The 23,535-nt window shown below is 30.3% G+C and overlaps 1 protein-coding gene across 4 annotated transcripts; it reads right to left on the reverse strand.

The window, feature by feature from the left end:
• Positions 1–149: 149 nt before the first annotated feature.
• Positions 150–23,534, reverse strand: LOC132732731 (WW domain-containing oxidoreductase-like). Of its 4 annotated transcripts, none has more exons than XM_060719213.1 (9): positions 23,209–23,534; positions 22,160–22,372; positions 16,142–16,227; positions 8,011–8,221; positions 7,010–7,239; positions 6,582–6,738; positions 4,620–4,631; positions 2,041–2,173; positions 150–1,388 (listed from the first exon to the last, which is right to left on the reverse strand). In XM_060719213.1, the coding sequence occupies exons 2-9, from the start codon at positions 22,233–22,235 to the stop codon at positions 1,292–1,294; spliced, it is 1,002 nt and encodes a 333-aa protein (XP_060575196.1). In that variant the 5' UTR covers positions 22,236–22,372; positions 23,209–23,534; the 3' UTR covers positions 150–1,291. The 4 variants fall into 4 exon arrangements, with proteins under 4 accessions (XP_060575196.1, XP_060575195.1, XP_060575197.1 ...); XM_060719212.1 differs by having other exon boundaries at positions 23,196–23,534; XM_060719214.1 differs by lacking the exon at positions 4,620–4,631 and having other exon boundaries at positions 23,196–23,530.
• Position 23,535: the final 1 nt, after the last annotated feature.

Below are 23,535 nucleotides of genomic sequence, written 5' to 3' on the forward strand. Positions count from 1 at the left end.
TATTGTATGTGTAATTTTTATTCCTGATCTGTATAAATGCACTTATTGTGTTGGTCTTTGGATTGTTAAGTTAAAATCCATCTTAAATTATTCTATGAAATGCAAAAATGTACACCAATCTGATATATTTCCACCAAACAATTCACACATGTAGTTTACAAAAGTTTCTACTAGAATATGTACATGTATAATATATATTAAGTATATAAATAATATAACAACAATAAAACATGATTGTCTACAAACAACTGAGCTACTTCAACATATAACAAAGTATAATCTGTAATTGCTGTACAAAATTCATTAATTTACTGTAAACAAAGTCAAATTTTCATTTATAAAAATTTTCAATAGAAAACTTAACTTCCATACTGAAATCTATCATAAGATAAATTAACCTGTCTGAGACACTAGTGAGTTCAAAGGTCAATAAAACATAATGACAAATGAATTATGTTACATTTGTATCATTGCCAAATCATTAAATATTCATTTCTTACTAACTTGCGTTCTAAACATATTTAACTATTTACTGTTACATGAAAAAAGACATGTAACCAAACTGAATAACAAGTATAATAGTCGTTCAATAGATTTTCAACAGGTTATATGGCCGTATATAAATGGTTGCTTTGAAATATTGCAAGCAACTGTTTATTTACTGCCATATAACCAGACATGATTATGTAAAACAAAATCTGACTAATCCACTATTATAGCAAGCTGTCCATAAAATTTCCTTGACTTGTACTTTTATTAAAAATAATATCATGTGCAAAGAGACAAAAAGTTATGCAATTTTATATGAACATGGTCAAAAATTATATGTATGCACAATTACTGGTAATTAGTAACTGGCACTCCTGATTGGCTAATAATTGAGATGGAAATAATAAAATTGACCAATGACAGAACTCTTATTTTCAGGCTATTTATAGTTAAGAATGGATTCAATCTATAATTAATCAATAAAGGAAAAGGCAACTCACGACAAATAAATACACCTTAATAACTTTTGGGATTTTAGTAAAAAATGTGTAACATGTAAATGATAATCAATGTTAACTTGTATTTCTCACAAAACAACAATCTACTGTCCATGACCTTTATCCTAGAGGTCATTAACTGTTTAAATACCCTTCTATTAAGCACATTTAACAAACAGCACTTAAATGAAGGCACTTTAAGAATGTAGTAAGTACTGATTAGATGAGGAGAATGATAATATAACACTCCAGATTGCTATGGTAAACATAAGCTCTGTAAACTGTATGTGTGAGGTCATATAATGCTAATGTTCCGCCAGGATCTTGAGGCAGTCGGCGTCTAGATACTCATTCAGGTTCTCTATAGTGTGTTTCCATAGATACTCCTGGTAGTCCTTATTCCTAGAAAATAAAACAAATTGCGGTTGTCGTTTTTTTACAAAATAAAGGATTAAGTCAACAAACTGGCATAGAATAACATCCGTTACTATGTATAAAGTTAAATCTAACAAACTGTTTTCATAAACTTTATAAAAGTTAATGGTATAATTATGTTATTTCCATAATCCATTATGGTTGATTCACAAGAGTAGTAAAATAGAAATGACTTGTTATTCAACACACATGAATATTGTACATAAACTAAATAAAATGTTCTGGAACAAAATATTATCATTTTAACCGTTTAGCAATTTTTTTGTGCATGTGCTATCAGCTCTTATGGAAATGCATATTTCTTTCAAAAGGGCTTTTTTTGGAATTTTGGAATTACAGTGAAAACATCAATAAAAGAATGAAACCTCTAGAAAACACATGCTACATGTCTATATGCAACCCTTGCATAAGCCTTTAAGCCAATGAACTTTGAAGAAGTGCAATACATCTCCTGTACTCAAATACTGTATTACAAACAGGGAAAAGTTGTGCAATTACAGTTCCAATTATTAGTTATGCAGATTTTATTGCAAATAAGAGAGCTGACAGAAAATATTAGTTAAACCAAAAATCGCAGCCACTTCTTTTCTGCATTTCAATATCAAACATTTTTACTGACCTTGCTTCCCTGCTAGGAAATCTTGCCTTGTCTCTAGGTCGCAGGAAGTAACCCCTACTTAGACCAGCTAGATGGGGGTCTAATGCAGCATATACTGTCGTCTCAGCTCCATCGGCATCTTGTTTCAGTTTCCCTAAAAATTGTAATGAACAACATACAATTACAACAATATGTTAACATAAAATCTGGTATTGTATTATGTGATGGAATCCGAATTGCTATTTAAAAGAGTGAACAGTGTGAAATATTAGTAGTTGAAATCAGAAAAATCACGTATTACAATTATTTCAGCGGCATTTTCTACAAATAGAATATGCATTTGTATCAATTTCAGTTAATATACAAGCAAAAGAAAACCACATTACAAGCAGTTTTTATACTACAGACAAATTGTTTAAACACATATATTCATAAAGTATTGTCTATGAATAAAACAATAGAAAAGTAAGGAAAAATATTAGAAAGTAATCAAGCCGGAATATAACGTATGTATGAAAATATGTGACAAATTGAAAACATTCTCTTGTAAAATACCGAAAAATCTTAAAAAAGTATAGCCTACTTTGGTATATAATAAATCTACAAGCAAAATAGCTGTGTAAATGTCCATGTTGTTTGAATATATATATAAGTAATTACAGCTGTTTCAAACTAGAAATGTGTCCATAGGACATGGGCGCCCCCACACGCCACTGTTCTGTCAATCTTCTGTCAAGGGCAATAACTCTAAAAATACTATATAAATCAACATGAAAATACCCAGGTGCACAACTACACATGCTGATTAACATTCCTGTTAAGTTTTATGACTCTAGGTCAAATTGTTTTTGAGTTACGTGCGACACAAGTTAAAAATTGAAAATTTTTACTAAGTCAAGGGCAATAACTCTAAAAATACTATATAAATCCACACGAAAATACCCAGGTGCACAACTTCACATGCTGATCAACATTCCTGTAAAGTTTCATGACTCTAGGTCAAATTTTTTTTTGAGTTACGTGCGACACAATTTGAAAATTGCAAACTTTTACTAAGTCAAGTGCAATTACTCTAAAAATATTGAATAAATCCACATGAAAATACCCAGGTGCACAACTGCACATGCTGATCAGCATTCCTATTAAGTTTTATGACTCTAGGTCAAATACTTTTTGAGTTACGTGCGACACAAAAGAGAACAGACGGATGGACAGACAGACAGAAGTCCGACCAAAATGGAATAAGGGGCCATTTCTTTGTTATTTTCTATTGTTTAATAGAGGGCCAATGGCCCCTTACTCTATTGTTACGGAATGAACTCTAAAAGATGGCCCCTTATCCCTATTCGGTAGTGCGGATGGACGGACAAGGGAAAATCTAAATGCCCCCCCCTAAAGTGGGGGCACAAAAAGGAGAAGGAGACCTGTGTATGTCCATGGGGCCATTTTTACCTGTGGGTTGGTACAACTTTCACTAACTCACTTCACCACAAATAAACTAATGGCGCAATTACTACAATCATGTGGTACTTTCAGGCAAAATGTCACAATTCAGAATTTACAAAACGATCTAAATCCAGAAAAAAATAGGTGATAATAAATTTAAGAGAAAGGTACTTGATTTATTAACAACCATGAATAGGGACAAATGCACTATGTCATATCTATTTTGTATTAATTAACAGCTTACCTGCATGCATATGATAATTAATGCCTTTATTTACTATGTTCAGACCATAAAATCTATAGATATTTTTACTATTTTGAATTGAGTTGATTTTTAAGGATTTCAGCTGTTTTTTAACTGATATCCAAATAATAGTGATTTTATACATATTTTCTTCTAGAACTGTTGTAGTACTAGTAATATCATTCTTATCAACACATTTTTTTTTAAAGCTAGGCATTATAAGTCAAAAGTCTTCAATGGTCAATGTCCTAAGTCAAAAAGTCAATGTCCTAGAAAAATGTCAGTGTAGAGGTTATCGAAACACTAACCATTCACTTTATGATCAATACTACCGGTATATCATTCAATATTGTTTTATAAAGGTTCAATATAATTATGATCATCACAGAAAAAAACAGACATATGATACAAACAAAACACAACTTCCACTCACTCTTTCCTAGTGGATATTGTAACTATTAAAGAAGCATGCCTCCAGATTGATGCTGACTGGTTGCATTGAGCAAAAGTCGCTTAACACATTATAGATATAAAGAGAAAAATTAATGATTGGGGGAAATTACAACGGTCGCTAAGGACAAAAGTCACTTAATATACATGGTCGCATTGGCAAGTTAGACTGTAGTCAAAAATACTGCAAAAAACGGTTGTTAATCTATCATAAGATGTTTAAATCATTACTTGATTTTTTTATTTTTCTTAAAATCTTTTTTCTCAGGTTTTATTCTTGAAATATTTTGGCTCATCTGGAGACATACAGCTTTTAAATAAAATCTAGTTAATTAAAATACTTCTTAATGCAAAATACAAATTTTCAAAGCAGATAAATGCAAACGAATTAACAAGAAAAATTTAATATCAAACTAGCTTTTTTTTTTCAAACACACTGCACAAATTACATTTATATTACCTCTAATAGCGGCTAAAGTTAAAAATAGCAAATTTTAATTTATATTACATGTATACATGTATGAAGCATAGTATGGTATAGACTTCTTATGAAGCATGGTATGGTATAGCCTTCTATGTTATATCATGATGTACATGCACATACTTACTTTTACCAACTAGCAAATAAAAATTCTTCACAATCATATATTATGTCAAACACACTTGAACAACAACTGTGAATCAACTAAATGCTGCATTTTATTGAAGTATAAATGTCTAAAACAGATGTTCCCATCTCATTGTTACTTTTAAATATATAATGCTTTAAACTTTAATAAAAATTCTAAAGGAATCCAGACACTAAACAATTAAGGCAAACCTCCCAATTAAAAGTAATGACGTCAAAGATTTAAAACAATTCAAATTTTAACCATTAAATTTTCATTTACTTCTATGAACATTATTCCTTTTCCAACCAACTCAATACTTCTTCATAATAACATAATCTGTTTTTTTATTCAACTTCAAGCTCTTCAATATAAAAGCATGCTGTATGTTAAACAAACAGCCATAGAAAGAACTAGTTATAAGTCTTTAAATGCTTGCAGTCATGAAGGCACCCCTACCCAACCAGTATAAAGCTAGGTCAGCCAACACATTTGTACAGTCTGACCTATATCTATACTGTCATCTGATTAACTTAAATTTATTGAAATCAAAATATCCCCTATATTAAGAACAGACTGTTCCAAATTCCAAGTAGGGCAAGTCCATTTAGCATGGCAAAGGTTAATAAAGCATTTCAAGTGCAGAAAGAAAGTTGTTCTAATTCTACACCTCAATTCTCAACATTTTCCATTTTCACAGAAAATCATCAGATTATAGACTCTATGGTTTTAATTTCAGAAATCAAAGGAATCTATACATGGAAATTTGTACAAAATAGGTATCATGTTAAACATTGTAACCTGTAGCTGTGCCTTTCTCTGTGTTCACCTGCATTTAACAATTTTTAATGAAAAGAAAATATGAATTTACATTTCAATATTTATACAAAATACTTTAAACAATACAACGTATTGAACAAGCTTTACCCATTATTCAATACACTTGTTATCATATATAGTAAGAAAATTGCCTCTTGACTTCAACTGATTATGAGAATCACATGTCTGATTACGAGTTTGTAGCCGCGGGCTCAAATATCATAAACATAATAAGCCTGCTGAACACGAGCATGTACAAAAACTGTAGCAATGACATCACATTTTATGTCATCATAACAACTTGCTGTAAAGTGAAAGTAGGTTTTAAGCACTGATAAGTAATCTCTTGATTTTATGATTACAACTTAAGCATAATTTGAATACAGTTTTATTGAAGTTTAAAAAAAACAGGGATTTCAATGACAGAAATATCAAAGTAATTAAAATTAATTCTACTAATTCTATCTATCAGGAGTATTTAAGACATAAATACACATCATAGATGGGCTGCAGAGTGACAATCATCCCTGAAATGAATAATGTCCTTACAATGAAGCCCTCAGACCATAATTCATACTGTGGGCCGATTATCACTTTCCAGCCCTACTCTTCCATGTATTAACCTTTTATTAAAGAACCACATTACATAATAATATTTATTCTTTAAAGTTACCATACTTTATTGTTTTAGTTGATATTTTTCAAAACTTCAAAGTTTTAAATGATTCAATTTGTAAACTTTATAGATTTTCATAAAAAAAGTAACACAAGCACAAAACATCCCAAAATTAACCATTCATTTCCAACAAAAAAGAAAGCCAGAAAAAAATATCACAAACTTTACAGCCCATACAAACAAATTCAAAGCACATACAATAAGATTGTGTGTTTAAAGCAAAACTGTCATTTCTACATGAAATTCATACTTATGCAGTATAACATTAGAAAGACAGTATGGCAATAAACCCACAAAGAGATTTTATATAATTTCTTACCACAGCATTTAAGACAACAAAAATGACAGTTGAACCCCTCGCCCGAATGAGGGTCGTTAGGGAAGGCGAGGGCGTCTAATTTGCCTCGGTCCACACACAATACGTCAACTTTAGGATGATGTTCAAGTATTTTGTCTAAACTGTACATCATCATTATCTGTAAAATAGAGAAACACACCTATGTGTTGTAAACCAAAAAGTTTATTGACTTAATATAATAAAGAAGTTTTTTATTTAATATAAGAAAGACTCATTTCAAAACACACAAAACACACATAACACGTACCTATTTCAGGTTAATGCTGAACTATGGGAAAACATCTTTTAACAGTGTTACTGTGACATTAAGCACAACTAATCATACCATTACATTAATGATGAAAGATTTTTTTTGCAACTTTCATCATCTACCATGGCCTATAACTTACTTGAAATAATTTACAATTAGCATATGCATCATAACCACTATAGTCCTTCATTTTACTGCTTGCAGCGTACTCCACGTCAAACACGGCATGCTGATGTATCTCACTCGTAATTATGACAATACGACATTCATTCCCTGCCTGACATATGAGGGGAAGAAAGTGGGATATCAACAGGAAGTGGGCAATATAGTTTACTTGATATGTCGCCTCCCATTTATCATCCGTAAACGCTGAAATAACAAAATAAACTGATTCAGTATCATATGTATATGCGAAAAGATAGATTGTTATTCTCAGATATTTTTCAAAACTCAAAACTTGACAACAATCAGCCTCATAACTCCTTCTTTATCCAAAACTAAATTATTTTTTACAATAAAAAAGCTAATAGTCTGCATACCCTATATATTTAACATGTTACTAGAGCCTTAATGTATGTTTTAAAAATGTCTGCCATGTGGTGTATCCTGAATTACTTATAATAACATTGCATCTCTGGTTGACACTTTTGGAAATGTTCATCTTTGTCATAAACAACAAAAGAAACAAATACATCATTGCATTAAAAGTATTTCAAATACAAAGACTTTTAACTGTAAAATTAACAAGACTATTAGTGTCTAAAAGCTACATGTATAGTATATGTAACTTTTAACAACTTGGCCTGCTTTGAATTTGGAATGGTTCATTTGTTTAGATGGGAGTTTTTTCATTTAAAAATGTACAAATTCAATAGCCAACAATACAAAGTCAAATCAAAGTACTGGGAAATGCATGTGATCCGGCCCTTAACTTGTGGCATATACCTGCAAATATCATTTAAAAGTATTTAAACAATTAATATTTGGACCTCAGTATGAGAATATAGTTCAATGTATCTGCTTTACATAGAGTTGCATAAGTCTCAGAACATGGCCATACATTTTCTCAGCATTACTTAAAATACTATATTAAATTCTTCATACTTAATATGACTTTTCTTTCTCTTTCACTATACTAACCTTCCTTTAAAGAATATGTACAAGCATTACATATAAGGACGTCACAAACAAGGCCTGTTGATTTAAACCATCCAATAAATTGCATGACAGATTTCAGTGAGGTGAGATCACAAACTTGGTACTGAACGTCTAGCTTCTCTTTCTCTAAGATACCATATAGGTCACCTTTACTCTTTCTTTCCTCATACTCTGCTTCCATCTTAGCTATTGCCTGAAATATACAAAATATTAACAGGCCTTTATTTCAACATTTTTGGAATACCAACATCATAAATTGTATGCATTATTTGCAAATTAGACAAATGAATATACAAAATCTTCAGAAATCTATCATCTTATCTGTCTGCTATTTACATTTTTGAAAATTACTTGATATATTATGACACTGCTTATTTTATTTTCATATATTAAAAGTAACTGAAATATATATAAGCTCAATTAGCAAGAAGAAAACGCAATGGCTGCTTTAGTGGTTAGCATACTAGCTCGGCAATCTAGCGACCCATGGTTCAATCCTGCCTCCAGCGTGCCGATACATGTATATGCAGTATAAAGATAGAGACAAAACAGATTAAAAGTATTTAGCTTCACATTTTTATAGAAAAAGAACCTTTTCTATTTTCTTGACTTTGGGCTTTCCTCAGAGGCAACTTTTTTAACTTATAAAATCATACAACAGCAAGTTCAACATACTTTTTTGGTTTAAATTTCAACAGATGAGAGGGAATTATAAGTACAGGTCATCCTGATCATTGCAGCAATAAAAATTAAATAGCATAGTTCTTCTATTTTATGCTGGCAGTCACCATAAATTATGCATTTATTGATAACAATTTGATCATACACAATATATTTGAAATATTAATGACTTATAATGGAAACAAGATCTGAATTGGAATGTAAATATTGTTTTATTGAAGGAAAATACATTATTGAACCTTATCATATGATAATAACAGAGAAAGGTTCAATATACTTGTACACATGCAACCCAGGCTATTGCCTCTTGAACAATTTAGAAAGAATAACAACAAAATAACCCTGGTTTGTTCATTTTTCAATTTGATTAAATACTAAAATATTGTTTGAATCCAGCTATCTTACTCATGATATTATTTATGCTCGGCCTCTGGCTTTATTCAAATAATGTCCCTCATCCTTCACAAAATGGGCATTTTATGCCATTTAAGTGTGAAAGTACCTATATTAACAGACCTCCTGACAACAAAGAACCTGTGTTTCCTTTTTCAAATAAAAAAAACTTATTTTTACCAATTTAACACTATTAAAATTATAATGTAAACATAACATAATCTATGCTTTGATGTTTGCATATTGATTGAATAAACAAATAAAACATAACTGGTTCTCAAATTAAATGCACATGCTTTGTTCACACTGCTTTAATTTAATGGTCCAATGAAAATTGACCTATTTTACAATAATATCTTGTTTTCAATCTATATACATGTCCATGAACTGCATATTTTTTTTCTTTTCCCATTGTAAAACTTTGTTCCCGGAGCCCATCATGCAATCTATTTTATTTGCAGTGGCAAGAGCTTGTACAGGAAGACAAATAATTGTTTTGTGTTTATATGAAAATACCAATAACTTGTCTGGTACAGTATGGATTAAATTATCAGGAAATTAACAGAAAAATCAAAACAAAACTGCCCTGATGGATATTCTAAAAAAAATCATTTAATTTCTTCTTTTTTGTCTAAATCTATAACAAGCAGAGCAAATTGTATAAAATGATAAGTAATAAAAGCAAAAAAATAATTTCTTACTTTATTTCAATTGTTACTGATAATAAAAGAAAAACTCAATTAACGCTGTGCTTAAGAAATCAATTTAATCATTTTACACTTAGAAAAAAGTCTATAGTAATAGTAGAACATGTACAAGTATATTAATCATATTCATTAATCTAAATAATGACCTCCCAACTTTATATTATAACTAAGTGAAACCATACACTATCTCTGTCCTTAATTACAGACACAAGTGGGAAACTATAAGCTGCCTGAATTAATTCCCCATCACTTTTTTAAAGCCTAATGCCTTCAGAATAAGGTGCTAAAAATTTCAATCTTAAAGGCCCATTATGACCAAGAATTGTTTTTATTTTCATTTCTCAAAAGCACCCAAAATATTACTCCTTGGCCAATTTCCTGAACCATCTTTTGCTTTTGTTGCTTTTTGGCAGCAATTTAAGCAATAATGATTTCAGTAATTTGACTTATGTACAAATTGCTTTATTAGTCGCCGGTAGAAACCGGCGACTATATTTGTAACTTTTACTTTTTTTCTAAGTGTCAAGCGTTGCTATTTTATGATTGATAAATCATGAATGATATTTGAAACGACACATTTAAATTATTTGGTTGTTTACATCTTATGAGACCTGTTATATTTCATAATTTTGTCTAATTATAAACAGATTCTCCCTGTTCTATTGTAAGAATCACGTGACTACACATTGTATGTTAGTGTTATAGAATCTATTAATAGTAACAGATTGCTGATAAGATATACAAGTTACTTGTGATTAGTTGGTTAGATGTAATGTATAAATAATTACAAAGTTATCTTTCATTAATCAGTTTCATATTTTATAGTATTAGAAAGGTCTGTATACAATGTACTCATAATTTGCACATCAAAGAATTAAATAAGTTTTCAAAACCTTTTTATTTTTTCTTGGTAAAGGGTTAAACGTTTCTGTCAACGTTCAATAGTTTAGTTTAGGTTGAACATCACAAAATAGATTTATGCGAAAGAGGCACATTTATTGAAATAGTGGTAATCGTCGTTTTCGTTATACTACACATGTATTGCATTTACTAATATCCGGAAAGAGTAATTTATTATCAGTAACATTTTTTGTTAATCGATTTATGTGATATCTAAACTTTAGAAACACTCTCTTTATTTATGTAACTTGTATATAATTATGTGTTTTAACTATGTCATTGTTGTCACAAATGTATTTATATATTGGTTGATGTCGATGTGCTGTATATGCATAAGACTGAATAAATTTTCTGTTCTGTTCTGTTCTGTTATATTCCGTCGATTTCCGTCGCGCAGGTTACCAAAACGGTATGACGGATGAATTAGATACATAATAAAGAAAACTAATAAAATATCTTTTTGTTAATATTTTATCGAACTGAAAGGCAAGTAAACGTTTACTATATCGTATGTAATGACAAGAATATTGATTTCAACTAAATAATTCATTTTTTGATAGCGCAAAAAGAAATACGCAGATACCACTTTTACGGTAGTATGACTAGTATCGCATTGTTTCATGCAATAATTAAAACATATATATTTTCAAATATTATATGGCCGTTGATTATTTGGTGTATCGGATTCTGAACTATACAAAACGGATTTCGATGTCTGGTAGAACGGTATATGTATAAGATAGAATTACAAGTAGAATTACGAGAATATCACTCGCATTACAAAATTAATCAAAATAAAGAAATAAAAAAATGCTAGAAATGAAACACGATTTATCAACTTATGTTTCATATAGTTAACAGAAATAATAAAAAAGATAGTTTTATGAAAACTGCAAAAGGGATTTTCAAAGATTCGAACTTGACCTAATAGGTCACAACTTCGTCCTACTTACCGCCTGTACGCCATCGAGCAATATTAATTGATTTAATATCGAGATCTATACTATCAATAAAATCTTTAGCATAAATCATAATAAGTTACATAAACTAACGAAACACCTCCCGGAAATTAATGAGTCTCAGGTCAATATTGCCAGACAATACTTGCTTATTTAATAATCATAGCAGTTCCTTGAAAATATTGCTAAGCAAGTTTGCTTTACATATGATGTTTTATTGTGAATAAACAATTACACAACATGTTGTTCCTCTTTTCTTTATACTTGAACTGATATTTTATTATATTTATGATAATACAGTCTTTTTCTTTCCGGCGACTTGATGCTTTAGCATCAAAATCTCTACTTGTCCTTATTGGAGAGGTCATCAGACCTCTCCACAGTGTTCAGACTGATTGCTGGCGACATCCATTTATGCGTATCTGATTGTAGTGAATGAGTTTCATTTAAATCGTAAAATCATTGGGAGCAGTCTACAAAAATTGTTATGCGCATGCTCCCCTTCAAAATACGACTTAACTTAAACGAAAAATTAACATCGAAGTGAACAAATCGGTACAAAGAAAAATCGGAAAATATAATTTACGTTACTTAGCGCTCTGTGGATGTTTCATTCCGTTTTAATCTTTTAAACTGTATAAATCGATTACCGTATTGTTTTCTGAATAGCGTTTTACTATTTCATGTTCTGACAAGTAGAGATTTTGATGCTAAAGCATCAAGTCGCCGGATAGAAATATGATTGCATTATCATAATAAATAAAAGAAAATATCAGTTTAATTGTTCGAGTATAAAGAAAAGAAGAACAATAAGTTGAGTAATGTTTATTCAGAAACACGTTTTCACGTACTTGCCACAATTATATCTTTCTTGCTATAAACTTTGTAAAAGAGTTTTATGCAATAGATTCATGTTATGTTATAATAAAACATCATATTTGAAGCAAACTTGCTGAGCAATTTTGTGAAGAAACTGTTATCATTATTAAATAAGGAAGTACTGTTTGGCAATATTTACCCGAGACTCAATAATTTTCGGGATCTGTTTCGTTAGCTTACATAACTTATTATGAATAATGTTTAATCGTGTGTTTTATTTATAGCACTTTTTTATTTCATAATTTTGAGAAATGGTCAAGTTTTGCAAAATACAAAAAGTATTATAAAAGAAAACATAAAAAAATCACTTTATCGAACCTACAGTCTTCAATTTGAAACTAACTTAAAATCTAACACCTTGTCATCGAGGCTTGTAAAGCAAGTGATATGATTATAATTCTACTTGTAATTCTACTTCATACATATACCGTTGTACCATACTGAATCCCATAATTACCAACAAATTATTACTGATCATCGAATATTTGCAAAGTGACTATGAAAATATATATGCTTAATTATTGCATAAAACAATGCAATTCCACTATAAAAGTGGTGTCTGCATTAAAAAAATATTCTTATGCACTATCGAAAAAATATATTATTTAGCTGATCGTTACTATATAGTTAACGTTTAATTGCCTTCCAGTGCGATAAACTATCAACACAAAGATAGTTTATTAGTTTTCTCTGTGTATATATCCAATACGATTCCGGGCCCCTCCTGTCATACACAAAATTCTTCTTCTTCTTCCAATACTGTACATAACCCACTCTGGGGCATTGACGTACAGGGTTACTTTGATTTGCACTTTTATCAGCTGCAAACCATTCACAGGTTACCTGTAGCCATTGGTTACTATTAATAGATTTTATAACGGTAACATACAACGTGTAGTCACGTGATTCTGGGAGAAGCTGTCTATGATAAATAAGATAAAAAAGAATAGAATAGGTCTCATAACGTAAAAACAACCAGATAATTTAAAAAGTGTCATTTCAAATATCATGCATGATTTATTTATCATAAAATAGCAACACTTGACACTTTGAAAAAAAGGAAAAACATCCCTAAATTCAATGACTTATCCATAGGGATACGTCATTAATTCAATTTATAAAAATTGTAATGTTGCTTTTTACGATGTCAATATTTGAATATTTCATTTCATTGAGCAAGATTATTGTATGTTTGAATTTTTGAGATTACTGAAAACAATTGTAGTCTTTAATTGTTCAGTAATTGTTGTGCTTTTATTTCCAGATTTTAATGCCTGCTCCTACCATAGGTATAATATTAAACTGTTACAAATATAGTCGCCGGTTTCTACCGGCGACTAATAAATAGTAACTGAATATTATAGCTACAATATCACCATGCACTATTATATGACCGAGTGAACCGTGTACCAAAATTTTGCTGCTCCTTTAACTTTTGAACCGATATGACTAAATTGCGCAACGATTTTTTGGCGCAAATGGCACAAATTCTACTCAAGTTTGATTTTCTTCAACACAAATATTGTGGTTGGAGGCATGCAGCTTTATATACTGTTTATTCCAATCCAATCAACGCACATTTTCTTTATGTAAATCTGAGACTTAAAAGTGTTTGATTAACATACTTTATGCCCGTTTTGGAAAATGTAGAGGAAATGTTTCCATATACTTACCAAAATTTATTTACCGAAAATTTGCTTATTGAATTTTACAAGAAACTTTAATTTTGATACTACTTTTAATATATACATCATTTATTTTAAATTTAGTTTGATGACATAACATAAATTGTTCCCTTTGTAGAAGAAGTATCCCCACTTTGTAAAAGAAGTATCCCCAATGCGCAAAGAAAAAAGTCCATTTCTCTGGCAAATCTTTCACAAAAATGAAGTGTAAAACAAAATTTCATTATGATACTATTTTCAATATAAATAATAAATTCTATTTTGTTACATAATTGTAATTTAAAACCATTCATTGTGCCTTTCACATAAAAATATTTCCAAATAATTTCGAATTAAACAAATCTTCAACAGCTGCAAAAAGACCTCTCGCATGCTTCTTTTCAAAGAAGCAAACTTGTATAAAGTATCCTTATATAAATTAACTTTGCCTTCATTTTACGACATGTAAGACAAATAATTTCATATCAGCGACAAACAAGCTTTTATTGCAACTTTCTGTAGATAATAATAATAAGTGCTATACACTATGGTAGGTACCACCAACAACAATGTTTACTAATTTGAACAATTTTTATGTTTTCATTTGAATCTTAGACTATCTGGTCATGATAATTATTATTATAATATTGTTATAATTTGTCAAAGCAGACACACCCTCCTCTATAATGTGTATTACTGATAATTATGACAAGGGTATTATAGTGTCAGTAGTAATCAGTGTAAATTAGAGAAAAATAAGCCAACCAGCTTGACATTTTAACAGTCCTTTCGTGTTTAAATGGTCTTACCATGATTTTATGAAAATTTAACTATGAAAATTCTTTAAAATAACAGCATAGATAAATGAATTAAAATTATTACGCTTATTGATCAAACAGCTGTCAATTTGAACTCAATATAAGACTGCTTATCTTGTTGGTAGTTTGTTGCTTGTTCCCCAGTCTGAATGGAAGTCAGTGTCCATAAAGAAATTCTTTTTGTCATTAAGCTCTTTTCACAAAAAGTTTCTTTGATTGGTTTATTTCAATTATCTATTAAGTTATATACTGATGAAGAATGTGTTTCTGATGAAGAATGTGTTTCTGATATAATGGAATGTTAATAAAGAAGGGAAAGCTGTATGCTTAAGATAATCTATGCACAGTATGCAGCCATTAACTAATGTTTACTGTGTATTCTTACTCATTAACAAAACTACTTCCTGTTGGTTCTATCAATGTGAGGAAGATTAGTAACTAAGTATCCAGCTTAGCTAAGGTCAGTTGTTTCACATTATGCACACCTGTGTGGCACCTGTGAATACCTTCATCAGTATAGTTCTTACCTTTAACCAGCTGGATTTACCCAGCTTTGAATTTGGAACAGACTGTTTAAATGTTAAAAGTTTTCAATTTAAAAAAAAAAACAAAAATTGAGCTACAAACAGTATAGAACCTGTGTTTGCAGTGTGACCTAGCTATATCTTGGTGGCAGAGGCTAATCACTTTCTTTTTCCAGCAGTTTAAGGGTTAATAGAACAATTCTAATATTATATGAACAATTCAAATAACAACCAACTATACATAGCCTTGAAATTGATAAAAAGCTATAACTAACAAGAAATACATAGATTTTTTCATAAGAATATAATTATGTACTTCTAGATAATTGTTTCTTCGCAATACTGTATTTTCAATTTCACAGAAAATGTTGAACTTATTTTCTAAAATCAATACAAAACAATAGCCTTGTTGATAATTTATTCAAGATCACATAAAAGGCAGCTAAATTGATGCAGTACATAAAACACCAAGCTGATGGCTGATATAAAGTGGAGCTACTATAAGAAGCAGCAAAAAACTTACCGGTACCTACAAATTGAGCTTATATACTATGACCTTTGTAGACATGTCAATATAAAATAACTTACAGATTTCCCCCTTTCCTCTGTCCTCACAGCTAGTATTACATTCCCACCCATCATTGCAATATTCTTGGCTGTTTCGTACCCAATACCTGAAATTCAATTAAAACCAAAAAATATCAAAACGCTGTCAAATGGACAGTGAATAAAACAAAGGTATATAATTCACAAAGGGGAATAACTCAGGGAAATCAATGCTAGAGTTATGTAACATGAGCACAGACATGTGTGATATACATGTATTTTAAACAAATTCGTTTAGCAATTTTGGAGATAAAACTTGCATGCAGAAATATTCTAAATTTATAAGGGGAGTACCTGTAATTAGGTAAAGATCATTGCTAGAGTTATGTGTCTTGCTTAGTGACTTACATGTATAATCATAACATTATTAATATACAATGTATGAAGATTTATTTGAATACATGTATCTTCAGTACTTATTGTCAGCAACTAAACTACCCATGCAACCAGAGCAAACCAAGATTTGCACCATCTGATCATGGTCCGCACTGTTCTCTCTCCATCAATACCAGTACATATATTGAAATTTTCCCTTAGAAGTAATGAATGGTTATGTCCAGATTGAAAGACAGACAAGTCCATTTAAGATATTTAGTGTGACAAGGATTAATGTGATATAAAGTCCTGGTACAAATAAAAAAACAAACTTTTAAGTGTTGACAAGTAGGAAGCCTTACTATTCTCCAAATAGACAAACTAAAAAGCTACCAAAACATACTAAAATACATAGAACTAACCAAAAATCAGTTAATTTAAAGTGTAAAACTTAACAACTAAAAGGATTTTTCGCTAAGAAAACATTTCAGTCTCAGCATATCTTAATTTACTTCAACTTGATTGTGGACGAAATCCATACAACTTGAAGCACAAACTTCCAAGATCTAACTTGTACCTGTCTGGTTTGCTAAAATATTGCTGTGATACAAATAGGACTCAAACATAATGATCCCTGGCTTGAGAGGTGGACAAATCTATGACAAGACCAATATACCCCCTTATTAATATTCTCAATATGTTACATGATAAATCTCATAACCAAAGCTATTTACAATAACAAAATCATAACCAAAACCATTTACCAGAATAACACAATAACAATTAATATGCAGTCAATTAAGAAATGTCAATTAGATACAACCTGGGAAAGATACAAGCACAAGATATATGAATTGCATGACTTATTCTTTTAATGTATAATATTATAACACATGTTTACCCTATTTCAGTACTATAGTGGCAATATACTGAAAGGCCTATGATACAGAAAAAATATATATGAGAACTAGAAATGTGTCATCATGCCACGGATGCCCCCGCATGCAGCCAAAATTTCAGATGTTATAATATTTAGTTCCAAATTTGTTTGCACAAATTATTGTTTTCATTTTAAATTCAAAGCCCTTAAAACTTTTCAATGTTAACACAAACCATTTTCATTCAATGTTCAAGGCACTGAAATTATTCAGTCTTAACCTTTTGAAAATAGCATATTTCATATTTGTAGCCAAAATAATGGCTACATACATTTCCACAAAAGTATGAGTGCTGAAACTGAAAGTTCAAAATTTTTCCAATATTCAAGAAAGATAAGTTTGTCCAAAATCATTGAACCGTGACCAAATTCAAACTTAAACTGCCTATTCCTATAATGTATCTATATTTATATTTTCAAAGTGAAAGGGACATAACTCTGCCAAAAAATCATCGAACCATGACCAAATTCCAACTTGACTTGCCCATTCCTTTGACATATCCATATGTCAAATTTGAGTTGAATATGTAACACTGTTGGGTAGATAATGAACAGAAACTGTAAATTTCATATTATTTTCAAAGTGAAAAGGGCATAACTCTGCCAAAAATTATTGAACCATGACCAAATTCGAACTTGACCTGGGCATTCCAAAAAAATATCCATATGTCAAATTTGAGTTGAATGTGTTGTACTGTAAACAGAAACTGAAAATTTCATATTATTTTCAAAGTAAAAGGAGCATAACTCTGCCAAAAATCATCGAACCATGACCAAATTCAAACTTGACCTGTATTTTCTCATGACATATCCATATGTCAAATTTGAGTTGAATGTGTTGTACCGTTGGGGAGATAATGAACGGAAACTGAAAATTTCATATTATTTTCAAAGTAAAAGGGGCATAACTCTGCCAAAAATCATCGAACCATGACCAAATTTGAACTTGACCTGTATTTTCTCATGACATATCCATATTTTAAATTTGAGTTGAATGTGTTGTACCGTTGGGGAGATAATGAACGGAAACTGAAAATTTCATATTATTTTCAAAGTAAAAGGGGCATAACACTGCCAAAAATCGTTGAACCATGACCAAATTCGAACTTGACCTGTATTTTCTAATGACATATCCATATGTCAAATTTGAGTTGAATGTGTTGTACCGTTGGGGAGATAATGAACGGAAACTGAAAATTTCATATTATTTTCAAAGTAAAAGGGACATAACTCTGCCAAAAATCATCGAACCATGACCAAATTCGAACTTGACCTGTATTTTCTAATGACATATCCATATGTCAAATTTGAGTTGAATGTGTTGTACCGTTGGGGAGATAATGAACGGAAACTGAAAATTTCATATTATTTTCAAAGTAAAAGGGGCATAACTCTGCCAAAAATCATCGAACCATGACCAAATTCGAACTTGACCTGTATTTTCTAATGACATATCCATATGTCAAATTTGAGTTGAATATGTGCAACCGTTACTAAGATAATGCACGGAAACTGATGATGACGGAATGACGGAAGGACGGAATGACGGAAGGACGGAACAGGGTAACACTATATGCCCCGGCCATTACATGGCGGGGGCATAAAAAATTAATTCTACTTATATATTAAACAGAAGCCTTTAAAGGCAATTTTCTTGTCAAGACCAGCAGAGTATACATTATGTCCTTATTAAATTCTCACCTATTTACTGACACTAACACTTAAAAATTACTTTTAAAAATAAACCATTCTTGACTTTACAAAAATAATTTTTAACCTCTGTGTGTGTGTTTTTTTTATAATACTTTCAATAATATCAAAGTTCAGAATGTAAAAAGTGTAGATTTTCAAACAGAAATATTTTTCTTACATACAATTGTTCTCTATTTATATTTCAGTCAATGTCATATTAAGATTAAAGATTAAACCATTCCTGTTTATGATCTATTGATCACATAATCCTAGTTGCATTTAATCAATGACCTGAAGGACTTAATGGTAAAGTTTTAACCGACATAATCAATTATCTAATTGTCTCAATCATAATATTTTGCTTACTTTAGCACATCTGTTATAAAACCTCTTACAGATCTCAATATTTGAATACTTTACAGTTATACTTCTTCTTGTCAAATAATAAAACAAGTTCAAAATGTATTCTGAAAGGTCAATTCAATTAATTAGTAAACATATTGATGTACAATTGGGTTCAAGTCTCCAAGGAATTACCATCATCATTCTTAATTAATTGCTTAACAAAAATAAATTGAAGTTATTTTTCACCTTATATAACAGAGGCCTATGAAAGGCCTCTTCAAAATAGAAATTTACTTTAAAATCATCCAGTTTTCCCAAAAACCTGAACTTAGCTCTGAACTTTTATTTTCCAAATTAGCAATTTTAGTGATAGTTTCCCCCCAAAAATCAAATTTCTTCCCAATTTAGTGAGAGAAAAAAAAACCCATTGAATTGGTCATAACTATTTAATACATTAGCATCTCAAGTTTTACTATATATGTACTTCAAAACTTTTACTAGTATTGTAATAATACTTATTGTTCTCTAATATCTTTTCCCCCACCTACCTCCATACCCTATATTACATCTACCCCTTAACTTATAAATATGGGACAGAATATTCTTCAGAATTCATGCTTTAATAGCTTTGAATATGATAAAACTGAAAGTGAGAAAATAAATTATTCAGTTCTGGTTTTAACATTGGGAAAGGTCATTGATTTACATGAGTTTTCGGAATTAATAATTCTATATAACAGACAAACCAATGACAAAACTTGTAGCTGCTACAGGTAAGTACGAACAAGAGATGCCAATTTGGCACTTGTCCCAGTAATATCATGCAGCCATTCTCCTAATGAACAACAAAAACTTGACCAGAGTTACAACAACAACAACAGAATGTCTGAAGCAATAACATTGTTGTGGCTACTGCTACATATTATATGTTAATACAAACCGTCAAACAAATTTGATTATCTTGATCAAATTCACAGCTGTCTTCCTGTCTGTGTTTTTTTTTTTTAAGAAAAAAAAGACAGTTCCATGAAGACATTGTTTATGCCTTTTTTTATTTCTTTCCACCTATTATCTGACATTGACTGAGAAAAAAATGTTTGATACTGTTGCATATACAATGAAGCATAAATTTTTGCCCTTTTTTTCTTTTCTTAAAATCCCCTCAATTTTCGAATTTAGTTAAGCTGCCAATAGCAGGGAAACCCTTTAAACAATAAACAATAGAGACCTTTAACAATATATACTTTTAAAATTTGCTTCTTGCTAAATAAAATATATAGTACTTGACATCAAGAGTATTGTTATTCACCTTGTTCTTCTAAAGGACATGGATCTTCCCTACCCAAGGGTCCCTTCCCCTATTGTAATTCCCTAGAAGCTGAATTTATAGGGCCCTGGGTATATCAAGATTAAAATATACCAACAGAATTCAAACTAAAAATCCTGACATCCTTCAAAACAAACACATTGAAGATAAAATTCTTAATCTAATTAATATTAGACCATGTGATTGATACAATGCATGGAAACAGAAAAGAATGTACATCAAACTGTTTTCATTATCAGACACTCTTGTAGCTGGTTTGAAGCATATTCTTACATTTATATAGCACATTCATTACTCTCACATTTATCTATTAATTAATAATTAGTGCCAATGAGTCATATGTTACCTAAATTATATAATGTAAGTTCAAGGCTAAATTTTATTACTTTTTTAGCACTCACTTTGCAATAAATCAAATACACCACATTTTCCAAATACACCTCCTAAAAAAACATCTCTTTTATAGACTCTTTAATATCATTTAAACAATATTGGATGGGGTTGGGGGAGGGGGCCTATTTACATGTATCTAAACAATTATTGTTATAACTGTTAGTGAATATCAAAATAAGGTATGTTTAGCTTGTTTTTGTTTGATTTTTTTTTTGTCATGCAAGTTTTCAAATTAGTGTAAAACTAACTATTATAATATATTTATTTTTAAAAAGGGAATAAAAAATACTGTTGTAACATAAATTCTGGGACTTTGATATGGGAAAGTGGCCTATTATTATCACAATTCATAGATAACCATATTTTTGGTAAAACATGTATTTCATTTAGTCACTTCACCCAGCTACAAAAGGAAGTATTTACAAATAAATCACATCCAATTTGGCAAAAGCAGAGAGGTATTAATATATACATCTACCTTCCTGGCAAAACTTGGAAAGTATCCCTTTGAAAACTTGAACCCAATTAAAGAGGATTCACAAATTTTACTTAGCTGTGAAATGACATGATATAAATATGTTCTCTGTCTTAGGCCTAAACTGAAATATTGTTTGTTTCCCCCCCCCCCCACTGCATACTCACTGCTACCAAAAATATATATATATATTTTTACTTAACATTGAAGCAGAGATTGTCAATGAGAATCACATCTTTATAAAACTGAAATATGGTTGTATAATCTTTAAACAGATGCTAAACATTTAAAACTTGTTTTGAACTCCATATAATTTTGATAGGTAAAAAAAAAATATTTTGGATAAAAAAAAATTTCATTGATCAACAAATGTACCATACCCAAACTGGCATAGGTCACAGGAGGCAAAATGATGAGTCATGGGATGCAAAACAAAGATAATTTTAAGGCTTGCCTTTTGGCAATACATATAATTATTACAAGATGATTATAGGACAACTTTATATATATATTTACCTGTATTTCCCCCTGTGATAATAATATTCTTGCCAACTGGCAATGGGGAAATGGCATGACTGGCTGATCCTCCCATTTTTTCACTGTTTTTTTATCTAGATTTTTTCTTAAATGTCAGTCTTTCTATATTTTTTATCAGCTGATAGCCAAGTCACACAGGTAGTTGTAACTTTTATGCATTAGACAGCCATGCTGGACTTCTCTAGATAGCACCTGGAAGATATTGACAGTTTGTGACATTGTTTGAATATCAATGCTTGTCAGAAAGAAATCCAATTGCACAATAATACATTTACATCACTCAACCTTGCATTTCTTTTTTATAATTTTATTATTGATAAAATATCACATAATGTCCCAAATTTAACATAATCATCCGCTGAATTCATAGTTCTTCCATGTTAGTTGCAATTAACATATTTTTCATATGTACAGAGTGGTCGGATCATCGCACAGCGTGACCAATGCTTGGAACAAACATTATGATTGAAAGAGTATCATACTAACTAAAATTCATTAAACAATGGTCATTAAATTTTTTATTTATTTTTTTCGTATTTGTTTAAAACGTTAATGAATTTTACAAACATTTTTTTATCTTCACAAAGTCCAATAATATGGCCTTAAGTTTATCATTTCATAAATACTCAATTTATTTACAGCACAAACTCTGTAAAATTTACCGTACTGTATGCTTGTTTTTAATGAAACCATTTCCAGGATGGACAGAAGCAATTTTACTTTCATGAGATACATTATAAATTAGATTCTATTGTTTATTATTATTTTCATAACATTCATTGCTACATTAATTTAGGATTTTGCTCAGCATTTATATACATGTAGATATAAATCCAAGTCAAATCCAACTTAAATCTTATTATACAAATGAGGATAACTATTTTATATAATAAATTGCTCAAGTATTGAAATAATTAGGACAATGTCAGTAAGAAAATCATGTTTTATGTATGAAAGGATATGAACATACACAATGTTAGAGTAGAAAAGTTAAAGAATATCAAAGAGCACATACATGAACTATTCACCTGTCTTTAAAATGGAGTAAAACTTCCAAATCAATGCACGACGCCACGAGCTGGGGTACACAATATCCGATTTCTAGTACATATCCGAACACAAGCAAACACCTAATATTCTTAGCAACAAAGGCCGACCTAAATTATAACGCAATATTGAACTGTTATAATTAGAATATGACACTTATAAACACAACTATTGTAAACGATCTTTTTACGAATTAAAATCCTATAATTTTATTGAAATGTAACGGTGTAAACAAACATACAGGTACCCTTGTTCGCTGACAAACGAGTATTACGTATTTAAATAATATATTTCAGCCGTTAGATATC

Source organism: Ruditapes philippinarum, unplaced genomic scaffold, assembly GCF_026571515.1.
Source record: "Ruditapes philippinarum isolate M1 unplaced genomic scaffold, ASM2657151v2 ctg2927_1_1_1_1, whole genome shotgun sequence".
NCBI classification, from domain to species: Eukaryota; Metazoa; Mollusca; class Bivalvia; order Venerida; family Veneridae; genus Ruditapes; species Ruditapes philippinarum.

What these genes read in the sequence shown, in the direction of transcription:
- LOC132732731 (XM_060719213.1), bottom strand. Translation starts at nt 22,235, where the DNA reads ATGGGAGGATCAGCCAGTCATGCCATTTCCCCATTGCCAGTTGGCAAG. An exon ending in TATCACAGGGGGAAATACAG is followed by an intron (nt 16,228 to 22,159) that starts GTAAATATATAT and finishes ATTGAATTTCAG; the next exon opens with GTATTGGGTACGAAACAGCC. An exon ending in CTAATTGTAAATTATTTCAA is followed by an intron (nt 6,739 to 7,009) that starts GTAAGTTATAGG and finishes TCTATTTTACAG; the next exon opens with ATAATGATGATGTACAGTTT.